Here is a 16,560-nt window from a genome sequence, read left to right as displayed (position 1 = left end):
TCCGGTATATGGAATGAGATCCACGTACCGAGTGAACGGGTGTGAAAGACCCATTAACCATAGGCGGTGGGACCGTTATATAAACATTTTGATGGAAATAGTCACAAATTTATTCACAGGGATGTTTTATTATTATAAGAAAAGCTTTCACTTATAACTTAACTCACAAGAAAGTAAAAAAAAAAAAAGGTATTAGTTTTACAAAGGGATTAACAATGATCCACGAACAAAGATCATTTATTCCAGCTTCGACTTCGAAACAGAGAATCTTGAATTCCACCTACAACCCAAGTTTCCTTGGCTATGTCTGAAGAGAGTTTGTAATAATTTGTGTCGTAGTCCATCACCACCCTATTCACATCCTCCTCCTCCTCCTCCTCCTCCATCAATGATCTCAGATCCTTCTTCTTGCTCACTGTCTCCTTCTCGCATTCTCCGCTCTGTTGTCTAGCGTCTTCACATTCTATTTTCTTCTTCTTTTCTGTCTCTAACCAGTTCTTAACAGGCGCAGATCTGCACCGCATCAGCAACAACGCGTTTGGCGGCGGAACCGCAGTTTCCACGTTGTCCGAAACCGCTTTGGTACACTCTTCATTGTTTTGCTTTTCGTGTAGAAACGTCAACCAGTTTGAGAAAACTGTCCCTGAATGTGTCCTCATCGCTGGACCTCCATCTTCATCTTCATCGTCTTCTTCTTCCTCTTCGTCCTCGTCTTCGTCTTCTTGGTCGGAGACTGGATCTACCGGAGGAAACGCACCGAAACACCGGAAATCAAAGTCACGGAGACAAGTCAAGAACCCCATGACATCTTTCTTGATCCCCAAGAACTTGCTCTCCGACTTGCTTCTATGTATCTTCTCTATCTCCGCCATCAACGACTGCCAGTTCTTGTCTCCTCCGCGTTTTCTCGGCCGCACTTTGATCTGACCGGCACACGTGACTTTCGGCGACGTGGGTTCTTCCACCATCTCCCTTACGCGACTCCGACGTACGCCGCCGCTTCCCGAGAGCTTACTGAAGCTGCGGCGGTGTTGAGGAGCGGTTTGACGGCGGCTAAGGGAGTGAGAAGGGCTGCAAATGGATTTAGAAGGTAGAGACAAGTGTGTTCTTGATGGGAAACAGACCATGAGATCTGCAGAGTAACCTGAAGACTTTCCTCCCCCCCCTCTGATCATCTCTTTCTTGTGTTTTCAAGTTGATTTTCTCTTCTTATTGTCTACTTCTTATTAGATATATAGGAACGACCTCGAAGAGGAGGATGCTTTAGCTTTTGATAATGTGTTTTTTTTTTCTTTTGGTTTAAAATGTTGCTTTTCTCTTCATCTTTCTCTTTAGGTTTTGTTTATTTTTAGCCTTTTGGCAACTTCTAGCTTTCTGCCATTGCAAATTGTTTTTTTCTTATTTTAATCAAAATTGTTAAAAGTAAGTTCGTAATCATTTTTGTAGTTTTTGGTTGGTAGCATCAACTATGAATAAAAGTATCATAGTTGAATGATACTCTCACATGCTTTTCTATCAACCAAAAATTTAACGTACTCATAATTTTTTTTTAAAAAAATCAAAGAATCCTAAGGTGAAATCTACACTAATCATTGGGATCTATGAAAAATAAAACGTTCTTGCTATTCAAAGGTGTTTATTGTTTGCCAACCATTACTAAAGTCATTGTGAAATAACTCGAATCATGGTCTTTCAACTAACATGATAAATCAATTAACATGTATTGAAATAACATGAATCATGGTCATTTAAAAGAATGTACTGGGCTGACAAAAAAAGAAGAAGAATATATTGGGTTTAGTCATCATTCGTACCTATGGGCTATGGGTAATAGTTGAGCTAATCTCCGCACTAACAAATCTTAATGGACAGAACTCACGTGAAACTTTAAATTCACTTCACTCATTAGAACCAATCAAAATGACACGTAGATTATTAATTAAAAAATATTAAATTAAATAAAAAATAGCTATAAAAAATAAAAACGCTAATTTTAACGACGCTAACGCTTCCAGCTAAACCCTAAACCCTAAATCTTAAATTCTAAACCCTATACTCTAAATTCTAAACCCAAATCCAAACCCCTAAACCCAAACCCTATACCCTAAACCCTAATCCTAGACCTTAAACTCAAATTATATATCCTAAACCCAAAAACTAGACTATAAACCTAAACTCTAGATCCTAAACCCAAGTTCTAGATCCTAAACCCAAACCGTAAACCTTAAACCCAAATTATATACCCTAAACTCAAAACCTTAACCATAAGTCCAAACGGTAAATCCTAAACTCAAACCGTAAATCCTAAACTCAAAACCTATACCCTAAACCCAAATCCTAGACCTAAAACCCAAACGGTAAACCCTAAACCCAAACCTCAAACTTAGATGCTATAGGGTTTGGGTTAAGGTTTAGGGTTTAGGTTTAGGGTCTAAGACTTTGGTTTAGGGTATAGGGTTTAGGTTTATAGTCTTATTTTTTGGTTTAAGGTATATAATTTGGGTTTAAGGTCTAGGATTAGGGTTTAGGGTATAGGGTTTAGGTTTAGGGGTTTGGATTTGGGTTTAGAATTTAGGGTATAGGGTTTAGAATTTAAGATTTATGGTTTAGGGTTTCGCTAGCGGCGTTAACGTCGTTAAAATTAGCATATTTATTTTGTTAGCTATTTTTTATTTAATTTAATGTTTTTTAGTTAATAATCTATGTGACACTTTAATTGGTCATTAAGAGTGGAGTGAATTTAAAGGTTCACCCTAGGGGATGAACCTAAGTTTTGTTCAATCTTAATTATAAAAGATGCTATGTAAATACTATATTGGTTCAAAGAAAAAAAGTTTATTGGTAATCAACTAAGGGGAATTGGGCTGTATAACCTTCAAACAAATTATAATTCATTAGATAACTAAAACCTCTAATTTTCATCTACAGTATATGTATTTTATGTAATAATGCTATATTACCCTTCAATTCAACCTGTGTAACCTGCTGAGAATTATTTATGAATTTTTTTTTAAAATAAATGATTTAATAAATTGTGGCTATCATTGGTGCACATCTCTTTCTCTTCTTCTTCCGCTTCTCCTCGAATCTCTGTTTCTTTTTCATACATACAAACACAAACCACTAGACGGAGAAAGAACATGGATTCTGGGCTTGTGGAATTGAGTTTGGAGGAGAAGATGGCACTGTAGAGAACGACGAGGTGACGTCACGAATTTTTTTTTTTTTGAGTTTTTTTTAATGTTGTTGATCTTGATTTTTTTCATTGTTATTTAAATTGTTATAGTATGTTAGAATTGATATGGTATGGTGAAGAATAATTACTTTAGACTAGTGAATGCGTATATCACCATGTATGCAAAAAGAGGAAAATGTGAAGAAGATGAACTCGCCGACTATACTATATGTAGTGAAAGAAAATTATAGTATAGTACGATTCTTATATTTTTGTACCATTCGCAAGTACCAAACTAAATAGTATGCTACGGTTGTTGTATTATTGTACCATCGATTGTTTGATAAATTCATTATTTATCAATTTCTAGTTTACAACTATATGTACTATACTATGTATTTTGTTCTATACTATTTGGGTTTAGAGTTTATACTTGGGTTTAGGGTTTAATGATTAAGATTTAGGGTTTAGTATTTGGAAGGTGGGGGTTGAGGTTTGGGTCTAGTGACCGTATTATGTATGTTCCATTTGACGATTAATAAAGAATGTTCTTTTTTGCTCACCAATTTGTACTATACTATGTATTTTGCTCCATTAGATTTGGGTTTAGAGTCTATACTTGGGTTTAGGGTTTAGTATTTAGAAGGTGGGAGTTTAAGTTTTGGTTTAGTGATAGCATTTTTGAGTTTAGTATTCAAAAGTTAGGTCTGAGTTTAGCATTGAGGAGTTGTGTGTTGGATTGGAGTCCTATACTATTCAAAAATTAAGTTTGGATTTAGTTTAATATTACATAATACTATATACTATTTTCAGATTTTGATAATTGGGTTTAATGTTTATATTTGGGTTTAGGGTTCATTAATTAGGGTTTAGGGTTTAGTATTTAGATGAAAATGTGATGTTTAAAGTTTAGAGTTTAGTATTTAGGAGTTGAGGTTTGAAGTTTTAGTATTTACTAGATGTGAGTGGATTTTGAATCATATTAATTTTAGTGATATGGTATAGAAAAATCAGATGCATATTTATGTGTTAAACAAAAGTGTGGTGTTGGTTGTATTACGTGTGATAATTAATTGTGGGATGTCAAATTGTTGATATCATCAGTTTTTCTCTCTATTACTGGCAACTTGAATAAAAAAGGTAATACCGGATAGAAGTTGACATAATTTTTATGGACTTAATAATGTCAAAATCAATGCTCTGCACTTAATTTCATTTTCAAATTTGGTCATTTGACAAATTCACCGATCAACTAATCATGTAACGTGTATGAACCAGATATTTGCTCTTAAAAACCCCATGTTTATATGCTTGGCTTTGAAATTTAGAATAACGTGATTAAATTAGTGCCAGTGGCTAATCAACAATGTCCTTTGGTCATGATGCCCCTTAGTGGCTACAACAATGATTACTAGATTAAAATAGGTGTTCCTAATGATAATAAGATCAATTATTGTGTGATTCTTTATGCCTAAAAGTAATCTAAGACCAATATTCTCCCAAACTCGTCCACTGGGCATAACTTAAAAAAGAAGAAGGCGATGTTGTTTTAGCGGCTGAAAATGTATGTTTTTAAAACGTCTAAAGAATGGTTAAAATGCCAATGTTAGGTTGGTTTTAGAATACAAATGAATATTTACAGAATAAAATGTTTCAATAAGTGACACTTGTCTATATTGTTCTCTTTAAAACACTACAAGAAAACAGCGGCATACTGAGGAAAAAAATCGTCAGTATGTCGTCGGAATAACGATATTCCGACGACATACCGACGAAAAAAGTCCTCGGAAATAACTCTTCGGAAATTCATCTTTCCTCGGAAATCCCTCGGAAATTTCCGACGGAATTCCAAGGAAACCCTATTTCCTCGGAATTTCCGAGGACCACAAGTTCGTCGGAAATTCCTCGGAATATTCCGAGGAAAATGTCCTCGGAATATTCCGAGGGATAAACTTCCTCGGAATATTTCCAAAATTAAAAAAAAAAATTATAAATTTACTTTTTTTAAATTGAAATTCGAAAATATAAAATTAAAATTGAAATAGAAAACATATTTAAAATACAAAAAATAATAAAATTGTTTTTATAAATAAAGAAATGTTTTATAAATACAAAATTAGTTTTAATAAATATGAAATCATCTTTTTATAAATACAAAATAATTTTTATAAATACAAAAAATAATAAAATAGTGTTTATAAATCAAAAAATGTTTTATAAATACAAAATTAGTTTTATAAATATAAATATTTTTATAGATATGAAATCATCTTTTTATAAATACAAAATACTTTTTATAAATACAAAAAATAATAAAATAGTGTTTATAAATAAAAAAAATATTTTATAAATACAAAATTAATTTTAAAATATGAAATCATCTTTTATAAATCCAAAAATCAAATTTATATACAAAGAACGGTTTGTATATTTAAAAATAGTTTTTATAAATACAAAAATAAAAAAAATAGTGTTTATAAATCAAAAAAATGTTTTATAAATACAAAATTAGTTTTAATAAATATAAATATTTTTATAAATATGAAATCATCTTTTATAAATCCAAAAATTGAATTTATATACAAAAACGTTTTGTAAAATCGAATTTATATAGAAAAAACGTTTTGTAAATACAAAAATAATGAACAATTTATAAAAAAAGTTCTAAATCAATTCAACACAACCAAATCACAATTCTAAACCTATTACACAACAAATCACAATCCTACCCAATCACCCTAACAAAAATCTATCAAAAACCTTCTAAAATCATCAAATCTACTTAAAAACCTAACAAATAGGACCTAAGAGAGTGGGATACGATCCTTACATGATTTGTAAGGGAATGGAAAGGATTCGCCGGAGAGTTCGTCGCGAGAGAAGGTGGAGAACGCCATAAGGAGAGAGAGATCGCCGGAGAGGAAGAAGAGAGAAATGGGGAAGAAGATGCGTTTGAAGTTTATAAAACCTTGGGTCCGACGGATATTTTCCGTCGGAATTCCCTCAGTATTTTCAATTTCAATTTTCCCGAAATATTTGGCGGCTTGTTTGCCCGGTTAAATGAAAATATTCCGAGGAAATTCCGACGGCCACTTAAATATCCGTCGGAATTTCCTCGGAATATTTTCATTAATTCGAGGAAAAAGAATATCCTGTGCATGTATTTCTATTTATTTATATTGTTCCTCGGAATATTCCGAGGAAATACCGAGGAACTAGTGTTTGGGGTTTCAAAACATCAATTTTTTTGCCGTATTTCATTTCTTATACAATTGTAATGCATACCATTGAGGATTCTTTGTATACATGAGCATAAACCATGAAATAACAAATTTCAAAACGAATTGTAAGTATTCCCTTTACCGTTCATTAAAGTGTATAAGTGTTTTTCTTATGTTGTGGGGATTTCGTTCATACAATCGGAAAAGTGTTTATTATAGGGTAAGGAACAAATTTTTGACTTCATAATGAACGTAAGACACTTAATAAGGGTTATATAGGTGTTATTCAAACCGCAAAAACGTTGTTTTCGGTTTAAAAACCCTATTTCCTCGGAATTTCCTCGGAATATTCTGAAGGAATTCCGAGGAAACCCTTTTCTTCCTCGGAATTTAAACCCTTTTCTTCCTCGGAATTTCCTCGGAAATTCCGAGGAACTAGTGTTTGGAGTTTCAAAACGTCAATTTTTTTTTAAACGGATCGATCGATGGATATATGTCCAAAAACGCATCGATCGATCACTAAGATGGACCAAAGCGTAACAATGTGATCGATCGATGAGATTATACCATCGATCGATCGAGGATATCAAGTGTTCCTCGGAATTTCCTCGGAATATTCCGAGGAAATTCCGAGGATCTAGTGTTTGGGGTTTCAAAATCTCAAATGTTTTTTTATAAACGGATCGATCGATGGATATATGTCCAAAAACGCATCGATCGATCACGAAGATGGACCAAAGCGTAACAATGTGATCGATCGATGGGATTATCCCATCGATCGATCGAGGATATCAAGTGTTCCTCGGAATTTCCTCGGAATATTCCGAGGAAATTCCTAGGAACTAGTGTTTGGGGTTTCAAAATCTCGAATGTTTTTTTTATAAATGGATCGATCGATGGATTTATGTCCAAAAACGCATCGATCGATCACTAAGATGGACCAAAGCGTAACAATGTGATCGATCGATGGGTATATGTTCAAAAACGCATCGATCGATCACTAGTTCGTCGAAATTTCCTCGGAATATTCCGACGGATTGATGTTTCCTCGGAATTCCGTCGGTATATTCCGAGGAAATTCCTCGGGAAATTCCGAGGATTTCATTTTCCGTCGGAATGTCCGTCAGAATACCGTTGTTTTCTTGTAGTGAAAGAGGGTTGAAAACCCTCTTATCTAATGTGTAAAGTATTCATCATTCTTAAGAGTAGGTATTTGCATAGCAAAATCGCAAATCAGTATGTCATCGGATAAAAATAACACGATATCATGTAAATAGCGTATGATTCAATCACGTAACATTCAATTTATTTAATCAAGATTCCCGCATGTGACATGTTTAAGAGATTGAATCTTGCCACCAAATCATGTGCAAATAGATCTCCAAATTTTGTATTTAGCAAACTATCCCTTACATTAATGAAGAATTGTAACACGTACAGATCTAGAGATTCATCATTCTAAATCAAATAACAAAACTAAAGAATATAGCACCACATGGCACTTGTCTGATATGTCATAAAATTAAAAAGAAGTTGTTGTTGAAGATTTGAGGAATAAAACGCATCAACACGAATGAATTGTCCGTCCTTTTCAGTCTTGTTAATGACTTCTACATTCTATAACAAATACTCAGTTAATGAAAAGACGTCGTTAGTGTATTTGTGACGTTTATCGGCAGGATTCATGCCATATTATTGTATCTTTTTGGTGACGAGAGATGATTCAAAACCTGTATACGCATCGTTGAGCTAGATCGTACGCTAAGTCAAGTGAAGCCAACTTTGTACACTTAGAGCATCATTAACTCTAGAACCCATTAGGGTCTCTTAATGACTTTTTAAATATTAAATGTTAGTTAAAAATTTAGTTAAGAGACACCAAGAAAAAGAATGCTCCAATGCTAGTCTCTAAATTTAAGGTTCTTAAAAAAAACTATGCAACATCTTCCATCAAATTTACTTTCTTCTCCAAAGAAAATGTGGGTTTGATGTCATATTCTCAACAAGCTATAAAAAACGAGTATGTGCCTAACCAAAACCATACATGCTTTATAAGATTTCCAGATCAACAAGATAACCAAAACGTTTCTTGAATAGCAAAAGACATTGACACTTACTCCATTTTCGTTGTCCCTTCTTCTAGGAAGGTAAAAGTCTTGGTGAGGTTCTCATCCTCAAAGTAGGGGTTGGGATTGAAGTGCTGTAGTTCACAACATACAATCAGTATACTCTTTTTTTTGTTCACTACATACAATCAGTATACTAATTTGCTAAAAACTTAGCTTGGCTTTCTTAAACCAATCAGAGATATCACACTGATAAAAATGGCATTATTTCAAAGATATGTGATTTGTGACAAAAAAAAAACAAAGATATGTGATTTGTGACAAAAAAAAAAACAAAGATATGTTATAATACAAAAAACGAGCACATGCACACGTACAAGAAAAAAACATTTCTAACAAAATGGAAAAAACGCAGAAAGCCCCCACAAGACCCACTATAGGCCCAACAAAAACTCAAAAAGAGTTCATTTCTAAAGCATTCTTCTTACACTTTAACAAAGCGGCGACCGCCTCACCGTACGTACAATTCCCGGCGAAAGCCTCCGTCGCCAGCTCATCATCTCCGACATCAGAATATCCCTCACTCGGCCTTACGATCACGAGCGTCGCGGATTCCAAGCATACCCTACTCTTAAGCCTCAGCGATGGCGCGTGTCTCATGCTCATCCTCACGCTCGGGACCACACTCCTATTTTTCTCCACGCGCTCATCGACTGCTGCTTCTCCACGCGCCGCCTCCATCTTTCGAAACGCTCTCAGCCCCTCCGTTCCCATCACCAACGTCCCTTCTCCTCCTCTGTCGCGTATCACCAAACTCTCCATCTCTTGGTGCTCCTTCACGACTTGGCTCATCAAGAAATGACGTTTCGACGCAGCCATCAAAGCGCTTATCGTCCACATCACGCGCGTTTTCAGCCCAGTCACGAACTCGGCGTCTGATTCGCCGTCGGAAGAAGCAGAAGCCGGAGAAGACTCAGTGGAGGCGGAACGAAACGCGAAGACGACTAATGTTTCGAGAGATTCACCGTGCTCTGCTTTCCACTTGACGGCGGCGCCTTTCTCGAGGCTTGCATCGCCGCCGGGAAGCTCGACTTCGAGATTCTTGACCCGGTCAAACTTGGAGAGAATCTCGGAAGGGATGTTCGGAGAAAGATTCTTGATTGGAATCGGTTTAGCCGGTTTAGAGAATAAAGAACACAAACCGTGAAAGGACTTCAATACGGAAGTGAAAATGTTGCTGACGGGAGAATCGGGTTGTGACTCGGTTGTGCCGACCTGGTCGAGTCGGAGGATGAGCGACTCGGACTGAGGAACGAGCGAGTTAAATCGTTTTGAGAGGGAACTACAACGAAGTAAGGTTCTGACGTCACCAACTTTGTTCAAGATATCGACGATGATCGCATCTGGAAGTCCATCAAACACGTCCATCTTTGTTTATGACCTTTGGTCTGTTTCAGTTTCTCTCTTTGTGTCTTTAACTTTGTTTCTGTTTATGTCTGCTTCGAGTTTTGAGAGTGTGACTATAAGGGGAAGAGTTTAAATAAGGAAAGGGACGACGGAGCTACCGGCGTATGGGACCTACTTTGCCGTCTTTTAATGCTTTTTTTATCGGCTAAACTAATAAACAAGCGTGGGTTTGATGTTTTCAACAGGGTCCATCGGACGGTCTATCTATAAGCGTTTCTTGATCGACGCTCCACGCTGCTTTAACATATATTTTACCATTATTTTCATCCGTATCAGAAAAATCTAGGGCTTGGCCGATAACCCGAACCAAATCCGAACCGATCCGAATCCGACGTAAATACCGAATGGATCTTGTTTTGTGGTATTTCGGGTTATGAGTATTATCCGAACCGAACCCGAATCTAAATGGATATCCGATAGAACCCGAAACATTCAAAACCTCGAAAAGATCTTGTACCAAACATGATCTCAATTCCTAATATGTATCCAAAATACACTAAGAAATATTGAACATCTAAAATACTTATCTATTATATGAAGAAGGTTGGTGGTTCTATTACATGAATGTTGGTGGTTCTATTACACGAAGGTTGATGGTTGAAGATGACCGTTGAATCTTGAAGTATTTAGATTTTGATTTTGTTTTCGTTAAACAATGTTTCTCATTTCATGAGAACTTGGTTTTCGTTTTATGTTTTTATTTATTTGGTTTTCTTTTTATCAGTAAATATGTTTACTTTTCGTTTGATTTTGAATGACCATGGTTGATGTTCCTTATTTTTGAATCGATTTTACTTAAGTTTTTGTCACAAAATAGGTACAAATCAGATATTTTAAAACTGAAGAACCGATTTTACTTATGTTTTGGTTATAAAATAGGTAAAAATCAGGTACTTTTAAACCCAAAAACCGATTGGGACCCGAACCCGAAAGTATATTGGGTTGTGCCGGTTCTTTGAAGATTTATTAACCCCGATCCGAACCCGATAGAACCCGAACCGGTCCCGAACCGAATTTTCATATAATCCAAATGAGGCTGATTTTGATAAACTCGAAAAACCGAAACCCGATTGGATAAAATCGAAATCCGATTGGGACTCCGAATGTTATAATAATATAATTTTCTTTAATGGAATCATATCTTTATGCCGATATGCTATCTCGTAAATAAATTTATTGTCTACTAGTTACTGCTAAAGTTGAAATTTTCTTTGTTTTTTGAAGATTCTGAAGCAAAATTCAAATGGGTTAATTTGTTAAGTGGATACGTTGATTATAAGAACCAAATGGTGTTAAATACAATATATTCCATTATTTACACATTTATAAGTAAGTTTCCCAAGACTTGTAAACATACTTCTACGTACGATGATGCAAGATTTTAACTCTTTGGCACTCGGAAGGGTCAAACTCTCTATATAAAATATAATTATAAATACATATACATATAAATAGTAGAATCATCAAGGACATTTCCGTTTTTTTAATGAGGAAAATTATAAGCATTAAAAATTGCAATGTTTCCGGAGTCACGCCGTGCATAAACAATCTTAAATAATTTTATTGAAAGATCATTGATCACTGATTATTGGTTAAGAATGCCCCAACACATTTAGATGATTACATCACTTTAAAGTTCCAGTGTTAGGATTATTAATCAAACTTCAAACGGTGGTGATCTAGTGACCGTGTATGTATTGTAATGAAAATTAATACAATATGTTATTATTTGTTTAAGAGTATTTGTTTTGTTTAAGAGAATTTATAAACGAATGATTCGAAATGGTATATTTGCACAAAGATTCTTTCAACTGCGAATAATATAAATGGAATATTAAAATCAAAGGGGTTCGTTGAATCAAGTTTTATAATTGTTTTGAACATTAAACAATGGAATATGCTTTTCTAGAAAAAGGATTACATTGTGTCGATACTATTTAAATTTTTGATTCCTTTAAAAGAAAAACATTTGTTGTAGTTCCTTTAGTATAAAATTTATTAACAATAACAACCCTATCATTTTAAAATGCAATCAATATACAGTAGTTTTATAGAAAGTGGATATGAATTATACTAATTTATTTCTGGTACAACTCATACTTGACAACGACTAAACTATAGACTAAGACGATTTTAATCGTTATTGAGTATACGTTTATAGAGATTCAATGATTAACATTTTGTTTGAAACGCACAGCTAACCATTTTTAAAAGGTTTTTTAACCTGGAAACATCATTAACCAAACGTGAACAACCAAAAATAGATATGTAAAACCCCCAATTATTAATTTTAACTTTTGTAAAAACCATTCCTATACAGAATTTCCGGTTCTGTTACTCTAAAAACATTCCTGCGAACGATGATTCCTCCCATGCTTAGCAAGCTTCACTGGAAAAGAAAAGTCAACACAGTTTACTTTACTAACATATACCCCATATCATTCCACAAAATTTAACAAAGTTTTTAAGAAACAGACAGAGTGAGTGATATACTACATTCGTACCTTAAAAATAGATGTTCTAATTTTTTACACATTAAACCATTGTCATAAATATATTATTCTATACAGTTTTGTTTATATATTATCAGAAAAAAATCATAATTTTATTCAAAAATAGTATACTTTTCTTTTTAGAAATGTTAACAATTTAAAATGAGAGAAATACATATCGATATGTAGATTACTAGATTGGACTCATATAGATATCAGGCCTTAATGATAATTGACAATGTTGTAAGGAAAAAAGATATCAGGCCTTAAAGAAAATCAGAGCCCAAACATAAAACGACGTCAGAGTGAAAGCGTAAAGCCGGCTCCGTCTACAGATTCTCTTAGCTTAATTTGGAAGCAGAAAAATCGGAGAAAATAGATAGAGCGAGAGAGAGAGACGACGTATCTACTAGAGGTCAATAGAGAGTCAGGTGATTGATTAACCCGTTGAATCATCTCCTTCTCCCATTGAATCAACTAATAGCGTAACCCTAGCAGCTCGAGCGGAGAGAGAGAGAGAGAGAGAGAGAGACGAGGAGGGGACTTTAGTCGGCGTGATGAACAGATTGAGGAATCTGGACGCTTACCCTAAAATCAATGAAGATTTCTACAAGCGTACACTTTCCGGCGGTGTCATCACCCTCGTTTCTTCCGTCGTCATGCTTATCCTCTTCTTCTCCGAGCTTCGTAAGTTTCTGCTCTCTGTTTCTTTTGTTCGGAGATGCTTAAAAAGTCGATGTTTCTCTTATTTGACAAAGTTTTGATTTTTGGGGTTTTAGGGCTTTATATGCACCCGGTGACGGAGACTCAGCTCCGTGTGGATACGACAAGGGGAGAGAAGCTACGCATCAATGTAAAATCATTTTTTGCTTCCTAGGATAGCTTCTTTTTTCTTTTTATTAAACTTATCGCATAATACAACAATGTGCAGTTTGATGTTACATTCCCTGCGCTTCAATGCTCGATTATTAGTATTGATACTATGGATATCAGCGGAGAGAGGCACCTTGATGTGGTATGTCTGTGCTGCTGGATTTGTTCTTTTACAGTTACTTGTACGGTTTTTTTTTTTCCTTCTGATTCTCGATTCTGCCTGTTTATCTATGTTGTAGCGGCATGATATTTTTAAAAGAAGATTAGACTCTCATGGCAACGTCATCGAGGCGAAACAAGGTGGTATTGGTCATACTAAGGTTAGTTTTCAATGACATCGACCTTTCTTTTTCAGGTGCTATCTCACTGCAACAACTCTTTAACAAATTGATTTTTTATTTTTTTTAATTTTCCCTAATGTTATTGTTTGTATCTAGATCGAAAAGCCTTTACAGAAACATGGTGCAAGGTTGGAGGATAATGAAAAATATTGTGGTTCCTGTTTTGGAGCTGAAGAGGCAAGCTTAGAAAATCTTCAACAGAGTTCTTTAGTGTTGATATTATTTTACATTTTCGTTTATTCCGTGGTGGTGAATTGTTTTAATCCTCTTTACATATTGTGGTTGTTATTCTTAAACACTTTACAGACAGATGATGCTTGTTGTAATTCATGTGAGGAAGTTCGTGAAGCTTACCGAAAGAAAGGCTGGGGCCTCTCTGACCCTGAATCAATCGACCAGGTAATACTAACTTACCTTCTATGACAACAAAGATTGTGTTGATTGTGATACTTAGTTTGAAGAAAATAGGCATGTCACATCTGGATGTATTATAATTTTACTCATTTCCATGTCAGTGTAAACGAGAAGGGTATGTGCAAAAGGTGAAAGACGAAGAAGGTGAAGGTTGTAACGTTCACGGTTTCGTGGAAGTTAACAAAGTCGCTGGGAATTTTCATTTTGTTCCAGGACAAAGCTTTCATCAATCCGGTTTTCAGTTTCATGATATGGTTATGTTCCAGCAAGGCAACTACAACGTAAGTAAAAGTTCCATTCTTGGTTCAATCTCTCTCTTTATATAGCTCACATTTCAAAAACAGGTCTGACTCCATTGTATCTCTACACAGATAAGCCACAAGGTCAACCGGTTGGCCTTTGGGGACTTTTTCCCTGGTGTAGTCAACCCTCTAGATGGGTAAAACCTTCTTTCTCTATCCCAACCACTTATGTTATTGCGTTTCCAATCATCTGATTTTCTGAAACATCCTCTTGGTTCTCTCTCAGTGTGCAATGGAATCAGGATAAACAGAATGGCGTGTACCAATATTTCATCAAGGTTTGCCCCCATCTCTACGATATTCTTACTCTTCATATAACATTGTAGAAGAGGCATCTATGAGATTCCTAAATTGCTTATTTTGAGCTTAGTTTACTGATAGATAAGTGTTGAGGATATATTGATTGTGGGCAAATGAGGAAGTCTTATTCTCCATCGAGTTTAAGCTTATGCGTATTGTAGAGAGATTGTTTGAGTATAGAGTGATAAAAAAATGTGGGATTGTGCAGGTGGTACCAACCGTATACACTGATGTTCACGGGAAAACTATTCAGTCAAACCAAGTGAGGAAGCTACATCTCCAAATCTCTGTTTAAAACCTCGTTTTTTTAAAAAAAAAGATGTAAACAATTGCTTTTTGGTTTCTTTTGGCAAAAGTTTTCTGTGACAGAACATTTCCAGAACGCGGAAGCAGGTCGTATGCAATCCCCACCTGGTGTTTTCTTCTACTATGATCTGTCTCCAATCAAGGTCTGTTTTCTTGGTACTAATACTAATGATTCTTTTTCATCTTTCTACAACACATTTTAACTTTGATTGATTTATGTAGGTGATATTTGAGGAGCAGCATGTGGAGTTCTTGCACTTCCTTACAAATGTGTGTGCTATAGTAGGAGGTATCTTCACTGTATCAGGAATAGTGGATTCCTTCATATACCATGGCCAACGAGCTATTAAGAAGAAAATGGAGATTGGTAAATTCAACTGAGTTTTGTTTTTTTCCTATATATATTATTCTCCACACCTTGTTGGATCAACGACTGGAGAATCTCAGAATGGGTTTTTACAGTTAGACATTAGGTTTGAGAATGTGGCCACAACTTTGTACTCTCTTGACTTTCAACTCTGACACAAGGTAAAATCATGTTGTGTTCTATCTCCGGTTCATACGAAATGTTTTTTTTTTAACTTCCAAACATCGTCTGAGCTCATTTTTTTTGTTTTTATATTAAAAACAAAACTGTTTACAAGAACATAACTGGACATGAAAAACAAAATAGTGTTCTTTATGAATAATGTTCAGCCCTGAGAAAATTTTCTTTCTAGAGTCTCTCCCCCTGCAAATCATTTTAACCTAGCGCCACCAACATCACAACCTTGTTATGGTGATGGTAAGTTTGATGTTCCGTTCTTCTTGGCCACCCGTTCTCCTTTTTCTTTCTTCCTTTTGCCTCTATCTTCCATCTTTCTCTTCTCCATCTATACCGACATGCTTTTTTCTTCTGGTTTCTCTGGTTCACCGGTAATTTAGCAACGGCAATGACGGGTGTCCGTCAAGCCGCTAGAGGAGAAGCAAGGTTTAGCAAGCTGAAGCGATTGGTGGTGCAAGTTGGAGATCTCTCGCAATAAAGGGTCTTTTCTTAGATCTGGGTCAGATTTAGGGGTTTACGGTTCGTCGGGATTGGAGAGAGTCGCTGCCTCGCCTGGAGCCTTCCTTATCGTTCTCCAGACCCTTTGTCGTCGGTTTGCTAACCACTAGTCTGTGTGAGTTCATCTTCTCTGTTTCCTGCAGATACACGATGTAGAGGCCATCGTGGAGGTTTACTCTGTCGCTAGATCTGTCTCTTTGCACAGCAGTGCGTTTGGTGCTTTCGGTTCCGGTGAGCTCTTCCTCTTTGCACAGCAGTGCGTTTGGTGCTTTCGGTTCCGGTGAGCTCCTCCTCTTTGCAGATCGGCAATGGATCTTTGGCTGTCCCGTAGTTAAGCCGCTGTGGCGTCGGGAGTCTCTCACCTTCGTCGTAGCTCTCGCCTGTTTTGAGAACTCTGCCTCTCCCTGTCCTAAAATCATTTGATTGTTTATGGCTGTCCAAGATGTTAGCTGCCTTTCTTTGAGTCTCGTCGAGCCTTCCGACTTGGTATGTGGCCGATTTCTGCCGTTTCCCTACTGTCTGTTGCCACAGTGTGAAGCTCATGAGTCCTGTAAGACTTGC

General features: G+C 35.8%; 3 protein-coding genes across 4 annotated transcripts; 1 reads left to right on the top strand and 2 right to left on the bottom strand.

Moving 5' to 3' along the window:
* Positions 1–100: 100 nt before the first annotated feature.
* On the bottom strand, positions 101–1,662 carry BNAC05G17510D. The gene has a single exon (XM_013840130.3). It carries the CDS (start codon positions 1,173–1,175, stop codon positions 234–236), a length of 942 nt encoding a protein of 313 aa, XP_013695584.2. The 5' UTR covers positions 1,176–1,662; the 3' UTR covers positions 101–233.
* A 7,094-nt stretch (positions 1,663–8,756) lies between these two features.
* LOC106399516 (F-box protein AUF2-like) lies at positions 8,757–10,109 on the bottom strand. Its single transcript, XM_013839991.3, has one exon. It carries the CDS (start codon positions 9,888–9,890, stop codon positions 8,916–8,918), a length of 975 nt encoding a protein of 324 aa, XP_013695445.2. The 5' UTR covers positions 9,891–10,109; the 3' UTR covers positions 8,757–8,915.
* Positions 10,110–12,762: 2,653 nt separating this feature from the next.
* Positions 12,763–15,506, top strand: LOC106402171 (endoplasmic reticulum-Golgi intermediate compartment protein 3). Of its 2 annotated transcripts, XM_022703623.2 has the most exons (13): positions 12,775–12,852; positions 12,920–13,108; positions 13,201–13,274; positions 13,353–13,436; positions 13,534–13,614; positions 13,732–13,812; positions 13,942–14,034; positions 14,151–14,330; positions 14,421–14,488; positions 14,578–14,629; positions 14,860–14,913; positions 15,008–15,100; positions 15,180–15,506. In XM_022703623.2, the coding sequence occupies exons 2-13, from the start codon at positions 12,979–12,981 to the stop codon at positions 15,336–15,338; spliced, it is 1,149 nt and encodes a 382-aa protein (XP_022559344.1). In that variant the 5' UTR covers positions 12,775–12,852; positions 12,920–12,978; the 3' UTR covers positions 15,339–15,506. The 2 variants fall into 2 exon arrangements, with proteins under 2 accessions (XP_013698308.1, XP_022559344.1); XM_013842854.3 differs by having other exon boundaries at positions 12,763–13,108.
* Positions 15,507–16,560: the final 1,054 nt, after the last annotated feature.

The sequence above is a fragment of the Brassica napus genome, chromosome C5, assembly GCF_020379485.1.
Source record: "Brassica napus cultivar Da-Ae chromosome C5, Da-Ae, whole genome shotgun sequence".
Taxonomy (NCBI): Eukaryota; Viridiplantae; Streptophyta; class Magnoliopsida; order Brassicales; family Brassicaceae; genus Brassica; species Brassica napus.
The sequence above is the reverse complement of the archived record's forward strand: the minus strand, read 5'-3'. Positions and strand labels throughout refer to the sequence as shown.